The following is a 26202-nucleotide window of genomic DNA, read 5'->3' on the forward strand; positions in this document are numbered from 1 at the left end:
TAAACCCACTCAAATGAGTGCAACAGTAGTAAAAGTTTTGGATAGCCGAGGGGTAAAAATTACTATTCCCACTCCAGTGAGTGCAAGAGTAGGGAAAATATTGGGTAGCGGAGGGGTAAAAGTATTATTCCCACTCCAGTGAGTTCAACAGTAGGGAAAATGATGGATAGCCGAGAAACAAAAATTACTAATAGCATTCAAACAATTGAAAAAAATTAAATAATCTTAAAAATAAATCAACAATATTTTAAAAATATACGATTAGATAATTTAAACATAAAAAGAACACATATTATATTAATTACATATAACAAAAAAGTACAAATATTACATCAAATACATTAATAAATACATTTATAAACAATATTTCATTATAATGAGCAAATATTAACAAACAAACTATTTAAAACATAAAAGTATTTATTTTGTTTTCTACCCTATAACACCACACCAATAAAAAAAGACTTCAACAGTTTTTATTTACATTTATTTCCATAATTATTATAATAAAAAATTCATAAAAAAATATTAATAAAAAAGATAATAAACTTTCATTGAGTACACATTATTTAACACTATAATATCCACAGAACACACCTACAATTAATAGCACAATTATCATAATTAATGACTAATTAATTAATTTAAATGAATAAACTAATCACTAATTCATCAATAAAAAATAAATTACTTCCCACCATTTACACCTATAAACACCACAAGACACACCTAAAATTAATTATACAATTACAATAATTAATTACTCATTATTTAGTTTAAAATTAATTAACAACTAATTAATAATTCAGCAATAAAAAATAATTTACTTCCCACTCTTCCCACCATTTACACCTATAAACAACACTGCACACACCTAAAATTAATTACACTATTACCATCATTATTTACCAATGAATTAATTTAAAGTAAATAACAACCGTTTAATAATTCAGCAATAAAAAATAAATTATTTCCCACCCTACACACCTATACACATTATTTAACACTATAATATCCACAGAACACACCTACAATTAATAGCACAATTATCATAATTAATGACTAATTAATTAATTTAAATGAATAAACTAATCGCTAATTCATCAATAAAAAATAAATTACTTCCCACCCTTCCCACCATTTACACCTATAAACACCACAAGACACACCTAAAATTAATTATACAATTACAATAATTAATTACTCATTATTTAGTTTAAAATTAATTAACAACTAATTAATAATTCAGCAATAAAAAATAATTTACTTCCCACTCTTCCCACCATTTACACCTATAAACAACACTGCACACACCTAAAATTAATTACACTATTACCATCATTATTTACCAATGAATTAATTTAAAGTAAATAACAACCGTTTAATAATTCAGCAATAAAAAATAAATTATTTCCCACCCTACACACCTATAAACACCACAACACTCAACCTAAAATTAATTACACAATTACCATCATTAATTACTAATTAATTAATTTAAATTAATTAACAACTAATTAATAATTCCTCAATAAAAAATAAATCACTTCCCACCCTTTCCACCATTTACATGCATAAACACCACAACACACACCTAAAAATGAATTACACAATTACCATCATGCATTACCAATTAATTAATTGAGATTAATTAACAACTAAGGGGCCCATTAGGATCATAGACAGTGACCGCCCGCCATAAGGGCGGGGGTCCCGTGCCTGCAATTATGATGAGCCCACCACAGTTGCGGGCGCATCCAGCATTCCTGACATTGTGGCGGGCGGTGCACTCAGCACCGCCCGCCACAATGCCAGGAAGACATGCTGTGCACCTCCATGCACAACATGGCAGGCACCCCGTGGTGCCTGCCATGTTGTGCATGGAACTGCTGGGGGGTACCATAGATACCCCCCATGTGCACCCCCCACCGCCCCTGGAGTCACTGGGGGCCCGCAACGGGCCCCCAAAGCAGACTCTGCATGCCTTTCTGTGGTGGAAATGCCGCCACGGAAAGGCATTGTAAAATGACCATTCTAATATGGCTGCCGGTGTCTGATAGACACCGCCACCATATAGAACCCTTGTCCACCCAGTCGACATGACGACTGGGCGGAAAAGCGGCGGACGGTCTTTCCGTCCGCCGCAGACCTCCCAACCACGATAATATGGGGGGGGGTCATACTGGCCTGGCGGGGGCGATCCGCCCGCCATCCTAATGGGGTCCTAAATATTAAATAATTAATAATACACTATTTTACACATTTAACACTACAACATCACAAGTAAACAAATATTAATAAATAAAAATGATTCAATACATTTTATATAATTAAATTATTTCCCACCCGATTCCCCTATAAATCCACAACCTGCTACGGATCTGAAAACACAAATTTCAAATAAGAAAATAACTAATAACTACTAAAAATAATCAATACATTTTATATAATTCAATTACCTCCCACTCTATACCCTTATAAACCCACAATCCGCTACGGAACTAAAAACAGAGAATTCCCCCAAAAATGTTTCCATAACTACTAACATTTTAACACATATAATAAAAATACAAACAATTCTTAAACAAAAAAACAAAAAAAAACATCACACACATAAAATATATACTAAAATAAATAACATTAATAAAAATTCGATATATTTTTGCAAAACGATATTAAATACTTCAATATTTTTTAATCAATATTACTTACCTGAAATCGATATTCTTGACCACGAGAAGTTGTTTGTCAATATTCCTGACCCAAGATATTTTGTCACGATATTTGTATAATTTGATATTTTTACTGTCTCTGCACCGTACTGTCCATCACACTCAATCTGCAGCCTGGCCGTGTACAACATGGCATAGGTGATGTTCGCCTTCTGCAGTTGTTTCTTTACCGTCTGGTACTCCTCACAGCCTGCACTGTAGCCGTAAAATCTGGATTGAATGCGACTTGGAAGCCCTGGTAAGTTAGATACCCCTTGTCCCGGATCTGGTGGAGGATCGCGTCCCCGTCCCGTTAGTTGTGCAGTTAAGCAACTACAGGGCACGGGGTGCACCTGGGGGCGGTCTCGCCGCCAGTGATCTGTGGGTGTGTTCAACCACCAGTGCTGATGAAAAACGTTCCCGGCCAAACAAATCAGTAAGCATCTGCTCCACATACAGCTCCATTTTACCAGTGTTCGTGGTCTCCGGTATGCCAACAATGCACCCATTGCTGTGCCATGAGCGCGCTTCCAAGTCTTCATTCTTGGCTTGAATAATACTGATGAGCTTTTCCATTTCAGTGCATTTGCTGGTCGTAGCTTGCACATTATCCTCCACAGTGGACATTCTCTGCTCCACAATTCTGGAGGCATGTTTTTCCAGTTTGGCCACCATGGAGTCCATGCCCTGGTTTAGGGTATCCATCTGGCTATCGATAGAGAGAAGGCTTTGCTGTATATCCTGTAGCGTCACCTCGAGCTGTGTGGAACCCTGAGCTACAGGAACTTGCCCTGAGTCGTGCTGGTCACCCTGTGTTGATTTCAGTGTTTTCTTCACCTTGAATGTGAGCCGAGGCTGACCCTTCTCAGGCTTGCCCATTGTGTCAGCCAGTCTGCCCTCCTGATCAGAAGTAGTGATGTACGTAGGCCGGCCAGGGGCCGGTGTCCGCTCTCGCACCTTTCCGGGTCCAGCACTCCCCCACAGCCCACACAGACGATGCAGGGAACAGAGATGCAGGCCTCTTGATCAGAACACTTTACTTGCTCTCTGCCTCAGACACAGCCAGCAGCTCATAAAATGGGCCCAGCTCCCGCTGACAGTGAGCTTTGGCCGTGGATAGTGTGCTACTCCAGCCTAGCACATTCCAGAAGTATTTTCCTTTTGCATCAGCACCACCCGCAAACTTATCTTGGAGGGGACCAACTCAGTGCTTGACCACCTCCCCCTAGGAGACCCGGGAGCCCTTCACTGCGCCTGATGTCAGGGGGGAGCTTCGGCAATATCACTGTTGCTCCCTGCTGCATAATCTATGCCTCACCGCAGTCCGGCAAAATGGCGCCTCCACCCGCAGGCTATTTAAAGTACCCCTGGGGCACACTGCTCACGCCAGGAGAGTTCACCAGAGTGCACTGCCAGTGCAGCTGCCCTGCTGTTCCTCCCTGGGTCATCAGCAGCACTTGCTTTTGCTGCAGTCAATCCTCTTGTATTTACTTCTCGTATGCGGTCTCCTCTCCCATGAAGGCCGAGCCCTGCCAGGCAGTTTCAGGAAGGGCAGCACTGCCGGTCACGTCGCGGCACACACATCCGGTGCTCTTCATCACAGGTAGGCCAGGGAGTGAGTCACCGCTTCCCGGTGCTAGTCGCGGCCTACACCAGCGCACTGCACCCCAGGCTGAGACCCATGGGCTGAGTAGCTGTTTCGTGCTCACCGTCTAGCGCGCCGATCGGCGTCCGTCTCAGAGGCCCAGGCCCGACACGGCCCACTGCACACTACGCCCGGTCACAGCCTCGCCACATCAATCGCAGATTTTTCCAGGTGGCCCTTTGGAAGCGGGCACTCACTGCACGCTTGAAACATGATTTTTGTAGCTGGGAATGTTGGATTGGCAGATATTAATTGGATATTGAATGCCTGGCCAGTGGAACTGTACTAATGTGCGGCCATCTTGCTTCGGGCTCTCTAGCGCCCCCCTACTCTGTCCACACAAAATAGCTACCTACACTTGAGCTGAACTATGTGGGATCCTTGGACTAATGGAACAGATCACATATAGCCTATAACTAGACCAAATTACTTACATTGGTATTAGGGAACAGACGTAAATTGCGAGAGCACCAACAACTGGCCATGCAAAAGCAATGAAATCCATCATACTCTGAAAACAATCCTAAGGAATTCATAAATTCAATGGCTTATGTGAACCTGATACCATGTTTGTAAAGCATTGGCAAAGCTAATAGATCTGAGGTTGGCTGCCAGCATGTTGGCTTTGCCAGTGCTTACTTTGTTTCAACATTGCTTTGCAGAAATTAATTGTAGGGGGAGTTGCTAAGTCTTGCCAATATAAAAAAACAACTAAAGTTGCAGTGCAATTGAAAAATGTGCAGGGTTCATGCACACTTCAAGCATCAAATGTCCCTTCAGCCTTTGACTACAGGCTTATTTGGCGAATAATCAATGAAACTGTACACTAGAACAGCAGTACTGCATCCTTGTGATGGACTCTACAAGTACTTGCGCCCAATTAAAGAGGGACTTTGGTATATGCAAACTTTTCATCAGTCTGAAATCCTCCCTGAACTCCCCAAAAAATGTCATACTCACTGATAATATTATTCATAAAGAAAAGTGTGTGCCGTGCATACACCATAAAACATTTCATTTAATGTCACAGAGAAGAGTCTGCGACCTATGGACACGCAGACTCTGGCATGACTAGAAACAGTTCCGTGATTATCATAGAATGGAATGGCATGTAGTTTGAAGTATGACTAATGACAAGCTCTCTGCATTGGTCAAACTGAACTCTATGGGGACTATTAGGATGTCCGCCCGCCACCCTGGGGTGCTGGGACCGGCCACCAGTGGTGCGGCGGTCCCACACCAGCCATATGGATGCCACGGCCACGGTGGCATCCCCCATCCACAACATTGTGGCGGGCGGTGCACACAGCACCGCCCGCCACAATGCTGTGGCTGCACAGTGTGCATTTCCATGCACAACGTGGCAGGCACCGTGCGGTGTCTGCCATACTAATATGGCAGGAGGGAAATGGCATGCGGGCGGAGGAGAATGTCGGGCGGATCGCCACCGCCATGCAGGCCGTGGTGATCCGCCCAACATTCTAATAGACCCCTATGTGTACCAAGAATATTTGCTCTTTATTGTGCTATTGCATGTAAACAACATATGTTAATGCTTAATAAAATCAGACCTATTGGCTTTGACATTGCTTCCTGCTGTTTTTAGTTGTGCCTAATTATGTAATTCCATTGTATGCTATTAATAATCTTAGTTGTTTGAGGTTGCGTACTTTTGTTCAAAGTGTATTGCTGTCTACATGTATATTTTGTAAATATGTTTGCAACTGAGAAAAAAGGTAAAGGAGGCATTGCACTGTGGCCTGTTCCATTGGAATAATATACTGAAGGGTTGGCCAATCTGAGACAAGGATGAGCCTTGCCATTACATTGGCACAGCTGGTTACAAGGCTCCTTACAATGCCTCCTTAAAGCAAATAATATTGATTTTGAACACTTAAGCTCCCATTGAGAAAAGTGCCTACCGCAAGGTGCAGGGATCAACAGGAGGGCACCATAGGTGCCCCCTCCGCCTCCAACTGTAGGCCGTGCACCAAGGGGGGCCCTGCTGGGAACCCCAAACATGCTCTCCGACATGGTTTCCATGCCAGACAGGCCAGCATGGAAACCATGTCAGAAACCGTGATCGTAATCTCAAGGATGGAGAGACCCACCATTGAGATTACTTGCCGCTTCCCAACTGGCTGACGGGCTCTCCGAGTCTGTCAGAAGCCAGCCAGAATGACCGGCCGGTTTACTTTCCACCTGTCTCCAACATAATAAGGCAGAAAGTAAACTGAGAGGCCCATTACGATGCAGCCCTAAAGGCTCTGACCACACAGGCCGCATCGTAATCAGCCACTTCGAGTAAGTACCCCTAGAACTCCTCCCACTGCGATCCACCCCCAATACAAATAATTACATGTAGTAATGTGTATTTAATAGATTGCAGAGTTTAGAACATTTATGTAATTTTATATTCTGTGAGTGTTATAATAGAATGTATTACAGTCAGACGCGGTGTAGCAGTGGATGTGCTCACACCTCAACACCTGTGCTGTCCGAGGTTGTCAATAAATTACAAGAACAACTTCCATGAAAAAGTACTTGTCTCTACTGACATTGGGTCTGATCATAGATCAGATTTGTATAATGATAATGCAATTTCCAGTTTGCCTGCAAATCTGAATTCTTCTACTTGCACTGACAGAGTTAGCAGTTTTGGTAGGAACGTTGTTAAACCCAGGAAATTTGAAGACTACGTTTGTGTTACCTATATTTGATTTAATCTTATTTTATGTTTTTATTTTGTTTGCTTTTTGTTCATTCTATATAAGGGGTGGATAAGAGTATGTTTTTTAATAAAGAAGAGGGATGTGTAGTAATGTGTCCTTAATAGATTGTAGCGTTTAGAACGTTTATGTCATTCTATATTCTGTGAGTGTTATAATAGAATGTATTACAGTCAGACGCGGTGTAGCAGTGGATGTGCTCACACCTCAACGCCTCTGCCATCCGAGGTTGTCAATAAATTACAAGAACAACTTCCATTGGCATTCGTCATCTTTACATTACATTCCATTCCATTTTACCTGCTCTCTGAATGTCTCAAACTAAAATTATATGACGACTTCTCCAACCTCATCTCCTCAAATGACTCCAACCCTGACAACTTCTACCTCACTCTCCACAATTATAAGCAGTTCGTGCAAACATTTCCCACTGGGCGTCTGACAAAAGGCCGTGGATGCCCCCATACAGAAGTTAATTAAATTTATAAAGTGAAAGCAATTCCCCTTATGACGTAATCCGCATACTTTGCATCAACGTGAACCCAGGGTTCCTATTGGTGTTACACTTTTACCGCTAATTAGGAAGTAAACAATTAAACTGCCCTTTGACAACCAATCGCTGCTTCTAAGCTCTGGACATCGCTTTAAGACGTTTCTTTCTGTCCATTGTAAAGAATGTTTCAATGACGACATCAAAATTAATTTAGGTAAAACAGTCGTCTTTTGCCGCAGATCAGTAAAAGAAAACATGCACCTTTGAAAACAAATGTGAAATAAAAGGAAACATGCATATATTACTCAGGTTCACACGTGATGTTTTTGAGAAATTCTTCAGTAATTTTCCAGTTTCCGATGTCCCCTTTGACAAAGCCCGCAATCATCACAAACAGCAGGACCAGGACGTTGACGGCCGTGAAGACTTTGTTTACCCAGGCAGATTCTTTCACTCCAAATGACAGAAGGCCTACAAAGGAACGCAACGAGGATTAGTTTTACATTTTGTTATTATTTTGGTTTTAGTGTAGGTATTTGATAAAGTGGGGACCGAGCTCTAAGCAGCAGGGCGTGTTTTACGAAGAACATTCCGTCAGTAGGCGGATCTCAAACACTAAGGTGCACATTAGGATTGAGGGCGGATTTTGTCCGCCCGCCATCCCGTCGTACAGAGGGACCGCCCGTCATAAGGGCGGGTGTCCCGTGCCTGCTATTAGGCTGCGCCCACCACAGTGGTGGGCGCATCAAGCATTCCTGACATTGCACACAGCGCCGCCCGCCACAATGCCAGGAAGGCATGTTGTGCACTTCCATGCACAACATGGCAGGCACCGCGTGGTGCCTGCCATGTTGTGCATGGAACTTCTGGGGGGCACCATAGGTACCCCCCATGTGCATCCCCCACAGCCCTGGAGTCCCTGGGGGCCCGCAACGTGCCCCCCAAGCAGACTCCACCTGGCATTCCCAAAAGCACATTGTAATATAGCTGATGGTGTCAAATAGACACCGCCACCATATTGCAACCTTTTCCGCCTGGTCGCAAGGCGACCGGGGCGGAAATGCGGCGGACCCCCCAGCCATAATTATATGGCCGGGGGTCTTTTGTACAGGTATGGTGGGCGGATTGCCCCCGCTGGGCCGGCGGTGACTTCCGCCGGCCTGGGGGGGCAATCCGCCCGCGGGGCCCAAGGTACTGTACAAAGAAACGTTGGGCCTGTTTGGTTTATGAATCAGTTCGACAAACCAGAGTCGGTACTGGCTCGGCTGCTCAGACTTACTCATGCATTTCAGGAGCGCTATAAAAATAAATCACAGTACAATCTTTGTGAATTGTTGTTTTATGAGTATGGAGTCTGTTTAGAACCACAAAGTTAGAAAACTGTGACTTTGTGAAGGTGGGCAAACTTTCCCCAGCTTTGACAAAGTATACTTCATCTTTTTTTACCTGCAGCCGCATACACGTTCTGAAAAGGCTGGATTGCAGGGTGTAGGAAATTGCCCACAGTCTTCTTAGCCAAGAGTGGCAGTGGGGAAATTGTGCTGCACCATCCATAAATGGTGTCTTGCAAATACAGCATGAAATAGTTATGTGCCTAGAAACATGCATACGGAGAATTTGAGGCTCTCCAATGGCCACAAGCCACATGAGTCTTCCCACTTCCATTGATACTCTTGCCATAGGCCTTACTTGGCCTCAGCTGCAACATTCTTTCATCCATACACTTTCTCCACTTCCTGTCCCTTTGCTTTTTTATATTATACAATGTACTATTTTTATATGAGCCGATTCAGTTTTACAGTTCTTCGTGAAGGCAGCTGTCACAACCATAAAACATTAACTAAAGTTTTCCCTGCGTTGCCCTAACCAAAATATCATACAATTTGAGTTGGGATTTTGTTTTAGAGGTCTGCCTGGCACTATAAGGCTAACCAGGGTGCTTGGAGAAAATGCCTTTGCAAGAAGCAGGCGCTATAACCTTTGTCGCAATAGTGTTTCTATTACATTGGGTGGCAACTTCCTCAGAGGCGTAATCAAAAAGGTGCTTCCCATCAAACTGGATAACAATTGCCTATTCCGTAGTATTCCCCATGCGAAAATAGGATGTAAAACAAACATGCCTAGAAGAATTAACACTGCAAGGCTCAGCCATGTGCCTCAAATTGGCAAAGATGTCAAGATGTTGTAAACACACTCAGAACTCCATCCAGGGATGGGTGGTAATGTGCCATCCATAATGCCCCGTTCACCTATCCCTCAGTTCGCAAGCTACATTTAAAGGTGGGGGCACCACAGTGTTTCCAATGGTAGAGATGCTGCAGCTACCCAGACAGGAACACACTGAGAAACAAATTCCATCTTTACACCCAGGATCTGGAACAACATGCCGTCTCCATAAGGACAACCCCAACGGTGAAGCAGTTTGTGAGAGAGCTGAAGATGCATCTCTTTAAAGAACACTATCTCTCCTATCGCTAGTCGACAGTAAGGTTCTCTTTTACTTAATACAGCACTTCGCTGCCCTTCGGCTAGGTTTGTGCTATACAAATACTACATACATACTGCATAGAAGTCAGCAACTGGCATGTGGCTGGCTGTTCCCTAAGACTTAGTGGCCGGTTTTCTGTGCCCTCTCCCCCCCCCCCTCCCCCGCTTGAGCTACTTTCAGCGCCAGGATGCCTGCCAGGTGATAGTGCGCTTGATACATTGAATAAATAAATCATGAAATTCGAAACCCCCTCCTATGTATTGAGGGCTTCCAGTGCTACTACGACAGTGTTTTCCTGCCCGGGGCCCCATGCACAACATGTTGTTCCTAGGAAGGACAACCTCACACTTGTGCTCCATGCACTGAGGGAAATCTCCCAGCACATAAGGGACATTGATTATTCATTTTTCTAAAAACGCCCCCAGTTACAAGGCTTGTTTTGAAAAAGAAAAACATTGCCATGTAGGGCGCTTGGGTTGGCACTGGGCCAGCAAAGTAAATAAAGAGCATAAAACGAGGTTCTTAAACTCCACTTTTGACATAATTCACATTACACTTTTGTTACTGGCCTTTGAGATCAGTATACTGAATTTATTTGTCACTTTAACCTGTGTGACATGCTTGAAAAGAGAACTTCAGAATTAGCTTGGGTAAGAGCCAATAGTGGAGTAACGCATGCCTGCTCCTGGCCTCCTTGCAGCCTTTGCCATGGGAAAACCTGGGCTTCCTTGTTTCAGAGGGCAGTGGAAGGAGGATGACAGCAGATACTACTTTGTAACAAGAATGGGATGAGTAGCAACACAGGTGGTGGGTGATATTTCATAAATATGAGCAGGGTGGTGCACACAATCCTGGATAGTCCAAAGATTAGAGAAAAGATTAGAAAACATTAAATTAGAGAGGTAAATCAACGTTGTGCGTGCAAACAGGGTAACGCTTACTGATCCAAATGCATAACTAAAGCCTTCGCATATGGGAAATTTCATCAAGCCCTAAAATAGTACATTCAGAGAGACACGTATCCTTGTCATTTTGTCGCACTTGCAAAGTAAGACAACAAATCTGTTCTACCCAGTTATTGTCGCTGGCGGCCTGATACGTGTGGTAATGAGCGTTTTTTCTAAAAGTAGTCTGTACACCTAATTTTGTGTTATTTCTGCTGTTTAGGATTAGAGTTCACAGCAAACTAAAATTCCTCCCCTTTTAATATGGTGAATATGAAGCTAATCACAGTGCAACATGATTTTGCTCTGACGCTATTTGTTTATACATCATATTATTTATTTTGTCTGATAAACTTTGTTAAACAACTTAAGTGGCATTGTAGAATCGATTCTAGAACTGCCTTGGCACTCATACAAACATCATGAGGACTAACCCACTTCAGGAAGGGACTGGGTCCATTTGAACATTTTTGCTAACAAATTAACATTGGCTCTCCCGCTTGATGTGACAAACCACGAAGAGGGCAACTTGTGCAGGCACTGCTGAGATTGGAGGGAAACTTCATGAGCCACTTTACGGAATGTAGCCATGAAGCAGCATACAAGGACTTTCCAAAACTAGTAGATCAATAAATATAACATCAGCCTTAACGCCCATTTTACATAGGAGCTTCATAATGAAAGCATTCTACAGGGGGCAATCATATGGGGTTCCTCGTCCCCAGGGATGAACCACATATTACACTACTTGTGAGCACTAGATAACAATGTGGGCTACCAAATGATAAGACGTTTCATATAGGACTCCTTTTTGAACAGAGATCCTCCCCTTTCAAATTATCCATACACACTACTCATTCTGAGACTTAGGCAAGAACAATATTAGCCAGCCATTTACCTGACAGTAGTAATATAAGGAATACAGCAAAGAAGTCTGGGTATTCTGCCAAGCCAGTGGAATTCATTCTGAAGTAGGTTCTGAAAAACTGGCCAATCTGCTTGCCGAGAAGCTCATCAAAGGTCCCGCTCCATGCTCGCGCCACACTTGAGGTACCTGGAACATATGCCACATAAAACAGTTTCAAGCTTAGTGCAACCAAGAAAGTAACACAATGATAACAGAAGTATGTCCCTTAACACAGCTGGATAGAGAAAGGGGAGCAGGCTTACTGATCAAGGAAGAACTGGAGACCATCTTATACGATTTCGTAATGGATGAAGGCATGATAAGGAAAGATTGATACTAACCATTCCCCTTGAAATCACCAGCCTTCAATGGTAAAGCTAAGAATTCAACTACGGTTACATAATGATGCCATTCATGGTGACGTGTGAGGTTCAAAATGAGCATTAATAGTGTTAGGATGGGAAAACATGAATTAAATAAATGAGTGAAAGTTTAGATATTTCACAAACCAATCGAAAGATGGTTGGAAGCAGAAAATTCCTTATTGTCAAAAACCTAAAGATGAATACTAATATAAGTGTTCCGTTTAATTTTGTTTGCATTATGGAGTGGGGTTTGTTTATTTATAGAACGTGTGCAATTTACACGGATACTCTGTGACATAAATTTACAGCAATGCATTTTATTTATTTATTTATTTTGGAATCTTGTATAGCGCGCAGTTACCCTTGGGCATCCCGGCGCTCGTTCATGACTCAGGGAAATGGCACAGAAAAAAAAAACAGAAGGAGAAAAAAACAGGAGCCTATGATGAGATACGTTAAGCAGGAAATAGGTGGGTTTTAAGTAATTTTCGAAACCGGAGGATACCTAATTCTGTCCATAAGTTCGAAGGAAGCTCGTTCCACAGCTTGGCAACGTTCACAGAAAATCTTCTACCCCCCGTTCTGGCTCTTTTCACTCTTGGCACTTGTAGCAAAGCTTTGTGGTCAGAGCGTAAAGCTCTGGTCGCTTTGTAGGGCATCACCATATTACCCAGAATGGGAGGACCCTTCCCATGCAGGATTTTATGTGCCGTACAGAGAGATTTAAATGTTATCCTCTCCCTTATCGGAAGCCAATGCAATGCTTTCAGTGCCGGTTTTGCAGACTGTCTCCTAGGGATATTCTTCAGCAACCTTGCTGCTGCATTCTGCACTTGTTGTAATTTATTAAGCGTGGCTTCCGGTGCGCCCAAAAAGAGCGCATTACCGTAGTCCAACCTAGAGACAACCAGCCCCTGAATAAGGAGTTTCCTGGACATTGGGGGAAGGAGAGGTAAGATCTTACGGGCTGATCGGAGCAGTGCAAAGCAAACTCCCGCTATTTTCTTTGCGTGGGTCTTGAAAGACAAATCTTGTTCAAGCCACACGCCCAGGCTTTTAATCTCCTTTTTTGGGCTAGGAGGATCACCCAAGCAACTCGGCCAACTGCCTATCGGCAAGGAAGGTCCCGTTTGTCCCAACAGCATCAGCTCTGTTTTAGAGCCGTTCAATTTTAATGCTGAATTGCCCATCCATGTGTACACCTTGGACAAACAAGAGTGCAACACATCTGGGCAATCCACCAATTGGGAAAGGGCTACTACCAACTGGGTATCATCAGCATAGCTGATGATTTTGATACCCAGAGGTGCCACCACCTCCTCCAATGGGGCCATGTAGACATTAAACAGTGTGGGGCTCAGGGAGGAGCCCTGAGGCACACCACACTGAATGGGGATGGGGGCAGATTGTGCACTCCCTTCCCACACTTGATAGGTTCGTTGATGCAAAAACGAACCAAGCCACTTTAAGGCCATTCCAGTTAGGCCTACCTCTGACAGTCGTTGGAGCAGCACCTGGTGGTTAACGGTGTCAAAAGCTGCACTAAGGTCCAGGAGGATCACTGCCACTGATCCTCCTGAATCCAAAATGCTCCTAGCCTCTTCAACGACTGCCAGAAGGGCAGTGTCTGTGCCTTGGCCCGGCCTGAAACCCGTTTGGGAAATCCGCAACAAACTGTTGGATTCCAGGAATAGTGAGAGTCGTTTATTCACCAGTCTCTCCGCAATCTTACCAACCCCAGGCAGCAGGGAGATCGGTCTAAAATTGGCCAGGTCTGATGGATCGAGACCAGGTTTTTTCAAAAGGGCCTTTACAACCGCCTTTTTCCAGCTCAAAGGAACTACTCCCTGCGCTAAGGAAGCATTGATAAGATCTGTCACTGGTGTAGCAATAGTAGTTACTATCTGCTTCAAGTATCTCATCGGAACGGGATCCCTGGGTGAGCCACTTTTTATGGTCCCTAGAACCATGCTAACTTCGTCAATGGTCACTGGGCCAAAGACATCAAGCTTCTTCTGTACCTCACCTCCCTGTTCGCCTGTATGTGCTACCAAGACAGGCTGAGGTAAGGAGCTTATGATATTTTCTACTTTCATGTGAAAGTAGTTGGCCAGTTCCTCACATTTCTTTAGAGGATTCTCATGGCTCAATGATGGTTCTGGGATTTTCAAGAGGTCTCTAAAGATCTTAAAAGACTCTCGCGAGGAGCTGGCTGAATTGCCAATTCTCTCATCATAATACTTGGCTTTAGCATCCCGTAGGGCGGCTTTATATCCTCTGATGGCAGCACGATATTCCTTCCGGTTTGCTTCTCCCCAGTCTTTTCTACAAATCCTCTCTAGCTTTTTACAGCCTTTCCTGCGCGTTCTTAATGTCTGGGTGTACCAAGGGGCAGAGCCCACTCTCTTCTCCCTCTTTGGCATTCTCTTTTTTGGGAGAATAACATCCAAGGAGCTATTTAGCCACTTGTTCAAATTCTCATCGGCGATTACAGGGTCCACCACCGGGCGCGGGCACGTGGCATTTAAGTTAGTGATCCAGCGCTCTACTGGTAACCTGGACCAAGCTCTATCAACCGAGAAAACTCTAGGAATCACCACCTCCGTTGATTCGTACTGCCAATTAAAAGGGACCAAAAAATGATCTGACCATGGCAAAGCCAGAGGGGTCAAGGAATCAATCCGGTCCATATTCGAAAAGACCGGATCCAGTAAATGACCCTTACAATGCGTGGCCCCTGAATTAATTGGACTAATGTCCAAAGCTTTCAGGTCGCCCTGCAGGTCACCAGCAAGTGTATCATCAGGGTCATCAAAATGGAGGTTAAAGTCTCCTAGTAGGAAAAAATTAGTTGTCGATGATGCCAGAAACGTAACAGTTTCCACCAATGAGCAGGAAAAAATGCCTGCCCCTCCCGGTGGACGATACACCAAAAGGCCTGACATGGAGGTCGTGGCTGATATACATAGTGAGAAGTGACAACTCTCACACTCACGTACCCCCCTATCCTGAGCTCTACAGACCAGCGTGTCCCTATAAATTATCCCAATACCACCTCCTCTCCCAGAAGGTCTATCTAGATGATAAATAAGATAGCCAGGGGGGAGTGCTTGCACCATATCTGGGCCCGAAGTGGACGTGGTCCAGGTTTCAGTTAAAAACAAGACATGCAAGTCATGATCTTGTATAAGACAATTAATTTCAGTTGAGTGGCTGGGCAGGGATCTACAATTCAGCAAAGCCGAAAGTAGAACCTTATTTCTCACAACTCCCTGCTCCTTCATGCAATACCTACACGTTACAAAAGGAAACTCACTTGTGTGGGTAGCCTTGCAAGATCCCTCCTCCGGGCGTAGTGATAGCAAATCAATTCTAGTATATGTCATCCTAATCCTAAGGCGAGGAGCCAGCGTATCTAGCCCTAAGCCCGTCTGGGCCCGGATGGGCACAGACGGGCTGAACTCTGGCGTAACTCCGGCGGACCCGCTGCGCGTGCCCGCTGCGCGTTAGCATGGCCGCCTTTTGTAGGAGGTCTAGCGTCCTTGTGACGACTAGACCGTGTAAGGGGAGGCGTCCCACTCACCCCCAATATGGCCGCCAAAGTCGACGTCACGAAGGCCAAGAAGAAAGGGCAAGGACCCGCCAAGGGCGGTGGTTTTTGCTATTTAAAGTGCAAGTTGTTGGATTTTAAAATCAGGGGATAAAGTAGAACTCAAGTAAAATTAAAATAGACAAAAAACGGGCGCTTTAAAATTGCTCGCGAAAATCGCTTATAAATTGCACAGGTGTGCAGCACACTTCATTCACAGCAGCGCGTCCTCCCTGCAACCACTGCCCCCTCGAAATGAACAAGGAAGATTGCCTGGTTTGCCCGCCTTTTGTAGGAGGTCTAGCATTTATTTCAGATATTTGAAAAACGACAATATAAAACAGAAGGCAAGAGATCACTAAGGACATTTAGGATCATCAAGTGTGTGTGTGTGTAAGTTTGTTTGTATTTATATAGCGCCTTTTACCCTGAGGTCTCGTAACGCTGTATTCATACTGCTGTGGAACCCTTCCTGGCTTTCCTGTGAAATGTCCACTCCTGGGCACCCCCAAGGTGAAGCCAGGCATCGAAGCGCTGCTGGGGCCGTTCTGGAGATTAAGCAAGCTATTGCCCAGAGTCACAGAGTGGGACCCATGATTGGACTAGGCACCGAGGCGAGAATGATCAGGTCCGGGGAAATTGTGTCCAAGAGCTGCCGAGGCAGGAATTGAACCCTGGTCCCGGGCCAGACCTCTGCATCAGGGTCTGCCGCTCTAAACATTGAGCCACGCTTCTCCACGCATCAACGCATAACAAGTTCCTAGTTTCCAATTTTCTAGGTTTGTACAGACTGCTGAGACTCAAGAGTGCATTACAGTTGTTATATCCTGTAGGGGCTCAAAGAGAATGTAAGTGGTGCCTTCCTGTAATCTAACATGGCCCCTGTGCAATTGCTCTTTACTTATGGGCAGCACAACAGCCCATTCACAGCCTTGGCACTACAAACCCTGAAAAGTTGTCTAGGATGTACAGGACTGAAGGTTCACAACCCATTCCAAAGCTGCAGGGGAATTTAGCCAGCACCAGTACTCTAGATCTTGCACTTCTGCCCTCTCCTCGTGTGGAAGGATTGGTAATGTATTAATGCCTCCATGCACATGGATGTATAGGAAGACTTGCATATCAGGTAACAGTATATGTAGGATAAAGTACTCCCTTGCGTACTCCCTTGCCGTACATGATGAATAAGGTAGAAGGGTCGAAAGAAGGACCCCTGTTTTGTGTTGACTGTCTAATAACATTTAGAAAACAGACACTCTGCGGCATGGTCTCTTGGTATAGCCGATTGTGCTGATTCCAGTTATTTTGGCCAAAACAGCAACTGCACGTTCTACCTATAAGTATACCCGCCAAAGTACACGTGCCACATGATCTGCTACGCAATGAAATACGAACCCCCATTCTTCCTAGCATGCTTTATCATGTTCTCCCCAACGATAGCCCCGAAGAACAATCCAAAGGCTCTCTCAATGCAACATTCACATGACTCTCTATATGATGCTGACAACTGCCCTCCATGGTATGACCGTGCAAGAGCCGAGTGCTCTGCCCCCGAGGCCATCTTAACCCCACACGTATAAACCCTGTTTTTATTTTAAACAATGTATAAAGCATGCAATTACGCAGAAGGGTGTCCTGGCGCTGTCGCAAACCTAACCCCAATACCTTTCCCACTGGGCTTCAGCATGCTTACCATCACACGGGCCTGTCACTGCACTGCATTGCTTGCATGCTCATAGGAACATATGTTAATCAACCATGTTGCGGCACACCTGGCTTCAAAGTCACCCACCATCATGTAGCTGTCGCCCCATTGATAAGCCGAAGGGTGCATGCGTGCACTCCACTGACACCCCAGCGAACTGCCCCAGTGCAACACTCAGGAAGCCAAAAAGCACTAAGAGGTCACAGGAATTTCCAGTTAGGGTACTTATAATCTGATGTAACACAACACAGTACAGCACAAAGTAAAGTCGCAATCAGGGCTCTGTACTAGGATGTCTATGACATGATGAGACATCACACATATGGGTATCCAAACCCAGAATAGGGCTACTTTGGGGCCGGTTAGGTCACCAAGATACCACACTTTGACATGAGATGCAGATTGTAACAGGCTGCAGCATGAATGAAAATAATGCACTTCACCTAGACCTGGGGACAGCGAGAGAGAGGTAATAGGAAGGAATGCGAAAGAGAGCAAGAGGAGGAGAGTGAAATGGCGAGAACTAGAGAAAAAGAAAAAGAAAAAAGAGACAGGACAAGTGAAGTAACTTTTGGGAGAGTTCGTAAGTTGTATTCTTCTAAATTTCTAGAAGCTCTCCTTTGCCAGCACAGAGGATTATTTGCCTCGAACCAGGACTCTCAGAATGTGATGCTTTTCCAAACCTGGAAACAGCCCTAGGATTCTGGAGAAAGTCCAATGGTTGTGTCCTACCCCGGAAGGAGAAACAGTTCTACTTCCTGGTGCAATGGGTAGACCAGTCCAGGACCCCATACCTCACTGTGCCAAAGACTCATGACATTCCTCACTTAACACACCCAACAAGGGAGAAACGTGTTAAACGTGCTCTCCTTGAAAGGGGGCGTGACCCAGTACCTAAGACTGACTTGTGTCCCAAAGTAACTGACAGTTGCTGGAATTCATTTAAACATTCCAGCCATCTCTGCCTGTTGTTCCTAACGAAGCTCCAGTTTAAATTTGCAGCACATGAAAACTATTTGAGACAAAAAAGATAAGTGGTGCAGAAGGTTCCCCATTAATGTTTTGCCCACGGCGCATATTATGGGAACAGTGATAAAGCACACTTAAAGTGGTGTGGCGTCAGTGAGCAGAACATGTGGAAAGTGTGCAGGTGTCAAGGCACTTCCCTGGCCTGGAAGGTGTAGGGCTCTACAAACACCACTGAACTGTGCTGCCAAGTAAAGGATAGTATGGAATCACCCAGCTGTTCAGTTGTTTCCTAAACACTACACTATCTTGAATAGCTGCGAGGGGCAAAGAACTTTCGCATTCGAAGAACCAATATAGCAAAATATCAGTCTAGCATGCACAACATCTTTTAGGCACTTTCAGGAATACAGCGGAGAAGGATTTCAAGGCTCCACGGAGTTCATATGTAACCAACATGCTGTGTAGAGATGGTGGGTCCCTACAGTAGGGGGTTTGTTGGTGTGCACAACAGATTTAAAGTCCAAACAGTGAGTAACTGGGATGCACTTCAGTGTGCTTGGAAATGGTGAACCATTATCACTATGTTTAAGGCCCATCCGGTACCATGCTGCTGGGTTCTGTAACTGTTGATGGCAGGAAAAAGACATTAAGACAAAAGAGACAGGTACAATGTGTTCAGTGAGAGACAGAACAGCAGAATTGGCAGAGAACATGTTTTGCGAGATTACCAGATAGGCTACAAGTCTTCAACCCAACCAAAAATGAAGAAAAAAACAGCCTTGAACATAGCAGCCATCTGTGGTTCCAAGAAGAGGTCATGATGAGCGACTACGGTCAGGTTCTACACACTTGTGGCTGGAGACTTACACTGACCAAGATCCAGTGGCACAATGGACAGGTATCAGAGATTAGGGTGAAGAACTACCACTCGTAGCTTTGTTCTTGAGGGAGTAAGCCATACATTGTTTAAATTCATATCCCAATGGATCGCACGTCATCCATGCAGTTTCTACCCACGGGTGATGATACATTCCTCTCACAGCCACAACAAGAGTGCAGCCTCCACCAGGCAAGCACAACACCAATGTTTTCCCCACATAGGCCGTGCTGCGTTTACTCAAGTTCTCTCCATGCAGATACCAGCATCTACAGCCGAAGCGCCCTGTCTCACTCCTTTGGCTTCATTACACTCCTAAGCACAGTGTCAAAAACCACGATAAGAGAACTCTGGTCCTCATGCATGACAATACTTGCATAGGAAACAGGACAGGCTCATCTACAGAAGCACTCCCACAGGGTAGCATGCTACATATCCTCTAAGGCACCAGCCCTTCTCTTCAAGTGTATGAAGTACTTTGTGTAGGTAACAACAATACCATACTATACATACAGGGTGTCATCAGTGATTATATTTTTCTGAACCATGGATCGCAATCTGGGGTGTCAAGGGAAGCAAGGAGGTATTACAAACAAATGTGATAAATCTCTAAGGGACAGCACCCATGGAGAATTAAGCTCTGCATCACCAGAAGGCAGTGTCTATTACCTTCCAGTCTTTTCATCAAATTGGTATGGGCTGAAGTACACGAGGTGCAAATAAGATCAACTCACAGTACTGTCTTGATCCAATTACGCCTCAGATTATCAAAGACTGCAACCGAAATTTACTGTGACCCATAAGGGTAAAAGTTATATCAGTTGCATCAAGAGTGGTCTTCTTTAGAAACTCTGGGGTAGACTTACAAGGGAATGGTATTAAGCACAAAATGCTAACGCCATGCTCCGCCATTCTGAAAAATACAGGGATGCACTGCATTTGGTTTTTTTTTCCCCCCGGAGTTTTATATATTGTGAACTCGACCCGAAGGTATTAGGTATCAGAGCGCCTTACATGACAGCAGTTGCCTTACAGACAGACACATTCATTGTTTTGTTAGGCATGGGGAGATCAAGTGATTTGCCCAGTATCACAGGATGTTGAGAGTCATTGCCTAGACTCAAACCCGATTCCTCGAATTCGAGGTTGACCTCTCTAGCCGTTAGGCTACGTCCTCTCCCCAAAGTTACAAAGACACGGAGCACCCCTCCATTTTCCCTAGCGCTGGCACTAAAGTAAGCTGCCAAGCGCCAACCGCAGGCACCGTTACACTATAGTGCAAGGGTGCCTGCTTGGAGGGAATGATTGTTTATGCGCAGGAAGGTTTCACAACCTGCACATGAACAATCACAAATGGCGATTTGTACCTTCTATGTGTGTTGTATTGTGCAGCACACATAGAAGTTTCAAATCGTCATTTTTGTAATGATTGTTTATGTGCAGGAAGGCTCACCTTCCTGCACATAACAATAATTGATGGTGTTTGCTGTTTCTATGTGTGGTGCACAAGGCAGCACACATAGAAGCAGCAAAAACAAGGAGAAATAAAGCATTTCTGCTCGTTTTACCATGTCAAGACCAGGTTTTCCCTGGTCTTAATTTTGGTGCTGCCTCCTATTTACGCCACCCTTGTAAATAGGGGGCAGCGTCAAAATCAATGGGTGTTGCTGCGGAATACCCACCACAACACCCATTGCCCACCCCTTTCATGCTAAGTATAGCGTGAAAAAGTGCCTTATTTACAAGGCAGGGTTAAGCCAGGTTAAGTGCCTTAACGCCACCTTGTAAATAAGGCAATGCCCTTATCGCCACGAGAACGTTGTTAAAAGTGATAGGGGCTTGTAAATATACTCCTCTGTTGGATGAATAGTGCCACCTATTGTGACAATAATGAAATTATATTGGTCCTCAGTGATGAAGGGGTGTAGAACAGAGTCTTTAAAAGTCTTTACACTTCGCTTTGGGATCTACCACTGTCCGAATATCTTTCAATTCAATTGATAATCCCTGATAAAATAATGATGCTTTTTTTTCGCTTTGGGCCAACCAGACTTCATTTTTAAATGATTAAACGTAGTAATATATAAAAAATCTTTATAGCCCTGTTTGAAAATTAACAACTCATTGTCTAAACATGAAATCTATCATACAACTTCTGCATTTGATCGCAGAAGGCAGAGAAGTTGTACAACAATGGATCATTTCTCTCCACTCCAGGTACACTCTAATTATCACCATTCCCACCTAAATATGACGAATTAAATACCACTTTGGTTTTATCATCTGAAAATTACTTTATTTCACATACAAAATGCAACTGACACTGATTAGGGTTTAGTGCAAATTTCTATGGATCTCTTGTAAACCGCTTGGGAGGCACTAGAGTTATGGCGAGTGTTGCTACTGGATATATATTATTTATTTATTTATTTAGCGATTTATAGAGCGCCTGGTGACCCGAAGGCATCCCCGCGCTGTAGCATTTGTGGAGGCCAGAGGGGAGAGGGGACTTTATTTTGGGAACAGCAGCGTTTTCAATTTTTTCCGGAAAAGGAGATGGCTGGGTTCCTGCCTCAGGGGGCGAGGAAGTGAGTTCCATCCTGAGGATGCTTTTACAGAAAAGCGTCTACCGCCGGTGCGTGCCTTCCTGTATCTGGGGACGTTGGCCAGACGCTCATTGTTCGAGCGTAGGGATCTGGGGGCCTTGTAGGGGGTGACCAGGTCTCTCAGGATAGCAGGGCCGAGACCGTTGAGAAGTTTGTGTGCGGTGCACAGGGCCTTGAATTCTACCCTTTGTCGTATTGGAAGCCAGTGGAGGGCCTTGATCGCTGGTCTGGCTGAGACTCTGGAAGGGAGATTCATAAGGAGCCGGGCAGCTGCGTTTTGCGTACGCTGAAGTTTAGCCATAGTGGCTTCAGGAGCTCCTAGATAGACCGTGTTACTGTAGTCTAGCCGCGCAAGGATCAGGCCTTGGACCAAGAGTTTCCTAGATAGGGGCGGAAGTAGTGGGAGGATCCTGCGGATGGAGCGCATGAGACCAAAACAGGTGCCTGCTGTTTTGGTTGCTTGGGTTTTCAGAGACAGCTCGGGTTCCAGCCAGACTCCTAAGGTCTTAATTACTTGTTTTGGGGTCGGTACTTCCCCGAAGACGTCTGGCCAGACCGAAGAGGGGATGGTGGTCCATTGCTTGCCCAAAAGCATGACTTCTGTCTTTGATCCGTTTAGCTTGAGCGATGACTCGCACATCCAGTGGTGAATTTGTTGGAGGCAGTTCGGCAGATTGTCTGGGTGATTGTCCAGATGTGAGAGTGAGACGACCAATTGCGTGTCGTCCGCATAGCTCACTATCTTAATCCCGAAGGGGGCGACGACATCCTCGAGGGGGGCCATGTAGGTGTTGAATAAAGTGGGGCTTAGGGATGACCCCTGGGGGACTCCGCTCGCAAGGGGGAGGGAGGCAGAGTGGGAGTTGCCATCCCATACCTGGAACGAGCGCCCTGAAAGGAAGGATTCTATCCATGTGAGCGCCGAACCGGCGAGCCCTGCCACGGCCAGCCGATGGAGTAGGACACAGTGGTTAACCGTGTCGAAGTCTGCGCTGAGGTCCAGGAGGATCACTGCCACTGACCCTCCTGAATCCAGGATGCACCTTGCCTCCTCGATGACAGCGAGAAGGGCGGTATCTGTGCCGTGGCCCGGGCGGAATCCAGTTTGTGACTGCCGCAGAAGGTTGTTTGATTCAAGGAACTGTGACAGTTGCCTATTGACCAGTTTCTCGGCCATTTTGCTGACGCATGGGAGGAGTGAGATTGGCCGGTAGTTCGCCATGTCGGCGGGGTCCAAATGAGGTTTTTTTAGGAGTGCCTTGACTACTGCACTCTTCCAGCTTGGGGGGACAGAGCCTTGAGATAGCGAGATGTTTATCAGCTCCGTGATCGTAGGCACGATGACAGGGGCTACTGTTTTCAGGAATCTAATGGGGGCAGGATCTAGAGGGGAGCCGCTTTTCATTTTGGCCATGGTTGTGCTTACTTCGTCCAGTGTTACTGCTCTGAAAGCGGTCAGCTGAGGATGCATGATGTTTCCTGAGAGGTTGGAAGATGCATCATTGTCCATGTGTTTCAGCAGGCAGGGATGGGGGAGGGAGACTAGAATACGTGCGATTTTGGAGTTGAAGTAGGTAGCCAATTCGTCACTTCTGTCCGCCGGGGGAGTGATGGATGAGGGGGGAGCTGGTATTTTCAATAGCTCTTTGGCGATGAGAAAGGATTCTCTTGCCGAGTTGGTGGAGTTTTTTATTCTAGTATATATGTGAGTGAGATTTAAACTCCTGTTGCATTTCTCAAATTTCTTGCTTGCCTAAAATGATTTCTGATTTCAAGGTCTTATTCTCAGACCTCCATGAACAGACTTTTTTTTGTAACTCGATTTCTTAATCTCTAAACTGAGCTTGAGTGGTACCATGATCTATCATTCAAGCTGGATGAAAACTGGGCTAGGCAATCTGCCAATTTGTTGTCAGTTGATAGATGCTCCTCGGTTTAAGGTAATTTTAGGAATTACCTGGTAGACTTTACATAATCCTTGTATTGCCCCCCCAGGACAGTTTAACTGAATGTCAACTGTTGTTGCAATCATTGTGCCCAGTATCCCATGAGAGTGACACATTTGTTTGTATCTCACCACACCCACCAATGATCCCATAAATATGAATATGAGGGCCAATGACAGAATGGAGAAAGGGGATCGGCGCAAGAGAGAAAACAGAGACACAGGACACCACCTCTCTGACTTGTCAGTTCTCTTGGTCAAGGATGTCTGCAGGATGTAGTGGAGTTCAAGAAAGTAGAGATATCTTAAGTAATTTGTTGCTAAGGGTTCTATGCTTAGCTGTAATAGTAATAGTGAAGGATATACCTTAGGAATATCTCTGTGTAAGCAACTCTCTTTGAAAAGAAACTTGTAATTCCTGAAAATTCCTGGAAACTAAAAAACACAAAGATTGAGCAACTCAAATATATATCTATACTAGCAATTGCCCTATGTTTTTGAATAACTACAACAAGCTTCAGCACTATGCACTCTCATACAGAAGATGGTTTAACGTTTCTACTTGACTTCTGCAGTACTGCAAAATGACCATCAATTGTATTATGCTGTTACCTATTCCAAGCTATTCATACATGCATACTAGAACTCTAAAAATCTGTCATGTATACATGTACAACATAACACAGTCTAAGAATCCTTCTTGTTCTGTCATAGGATAACCCTTAGTACAATGTAACAACTTAAAGTCTTATAAGAGTTCAGCATAAGGCAGTAACAACTCAAAATCCTAAAAGAGTTCAAATAACTGTTCAGAAGGTAGTTCAGGCTTTTTTGCGGGCATTAACAATAAAAGTTTTCTGAATACTTCTCTATATTTCCAATGTCCATCAGTATAAATTCTTATGAAGCAGAAGGTCTTAGCAAGGGAGAACTGAGATTCGGATTTCCCTTCCAAGATCCTTTACTGCAGCTGCATTGTATACCAATTGCCTAGCAGAGTCGCCCTGAAACACAAGGGAAGTTATACCTTATAATCCAAGATGGCCACCTACTCTCCGGAATATGCAACAGAGTGTAGCCTGTGGACACTTGAGTTTCATTGTAAGAAAGAAGTCACTTAGAATATTACCTAGGTATGCAACGCCTCAGCCCAGACAGTGGAGACACTCCGTAGTGACCACTAGCCTTTCACTGAAAGGAACTCAGTGCAACTTGGTTTGGAATATGACTTCCCCATGCTTGCACCATACCAAGTAGTAAACAGTGATTTCAGATCTGCTCCCTGACTCCTAGTCATCACCAGAAAAGACTTCCTAGTAGCACTAGAGGAGGACATTTTATATACCATTGTTCCTTACTGGATCTCTCTTTGCCGCACATGGTACAGTTGAGCATGAAATATTCCTGGACATGTTTGAAACCTTGATGGAGATAACAGATTTAGCCCTGAATAGCACCTGAACCTTCCTCTCTGACCCGAATAAACAGATGAGGATCAGCACTGCTCTGTTGTAATGGAAGAAAGTGTTTAGCACAGTGCCCTATGATTCTGCACTGACTCCTATCATCTTTAAAACATACATGTCACCTTGACAGTAGTGATTACCCAACACAATATCCATATGCAAATGTTTGCCAAGGACATGCGAATCTGTCTTCGGCTGCTGACCATATACAGTAACGCATGTAACTTTAGTTGAATGAAAACTACCTGTACTTTACCAGGTCACAATTGGAGTTCCTCAGGATACAATTCTTAGTTCATGAATACAGTAGCCCTTAAGTTACCTTAATAATAGGGAGATTCCCATCTTCTGATTCAAAAAAATAAAATAACCTGGATTGTTCGCAGAACTGACATTTGACCCACCGATAAATTGTTTTGGTGAATTACTCTTGGTGAAACGCTCATCAGGACATGCTTACGGGTGTGCTCCCTCCCCTTCATGTCAACTACTGAGAGGCAATCACATTGGCCCTGGTACAATCCTGCTTTGAGAACTGCAAAAGTGTCATTGTAGGTACCCATAAAATGATCTCCTAAAACCACAGATTTCAAATGTAGGTGCTACAAACGAGTAGAATTCAAAAATCTTTGCTGCATGTTCAAGGGTGACCATAGTATATGGATGGAGTCTCTCTGGAAACAGGGCCATGATCACAAGTCCCTGCCAACTCAGATCCAGCAATTTCATAACTATTTAATGTGGCAGTTTCAAATTAAAACAA

General features: G+C 44.5%; 1 protein-coding gene across 7 annotated transcripts in view; it reads right to left on the bottom strand.

Moving 5' to 3' along the window:
• Positions 1 to 26202, bottom strand: part of SLC7A2 (solute carrier family 7 member 2) — a 641379-nt gene that overhangs the window by 169130 nt on the left and 446047 nt on the right. For all 7 annotated transcript variants that reach the window (XM_078678125.1, XM_078678124.1, XM_078678123.1 and 4 more), the window contains 2 exons: positions 11909 to 12064; positions 7884 to 8049 (listed from right to left, as the gene is read on the bottom strand). In XM_078678125.1, coding sequence (XP_078534251.1) covers positions 7884 to 8049; positions 11909 to 12064 — 322 coding nt within the window. The remainder of the gene's footprint in view (positions 1 to 7883; positions 8050 to 11908; positions 12065 to 26202) is intronic.

The sequence above is a fragment of the Lissotriton helveticus genome, chromosome 2_2 (genome assembly GCF_964261635.1).
Source record: "Lissotriton helveticus chromosome 2_2, aLisHel1.1, whole genome shotgun sequence".
Lineage (NCBI taxonomy): Eukaryota > Metazoa > Chordata > Amphibia > Caudata > Salamandridae > Lissotriton > Lissotriton helveticus.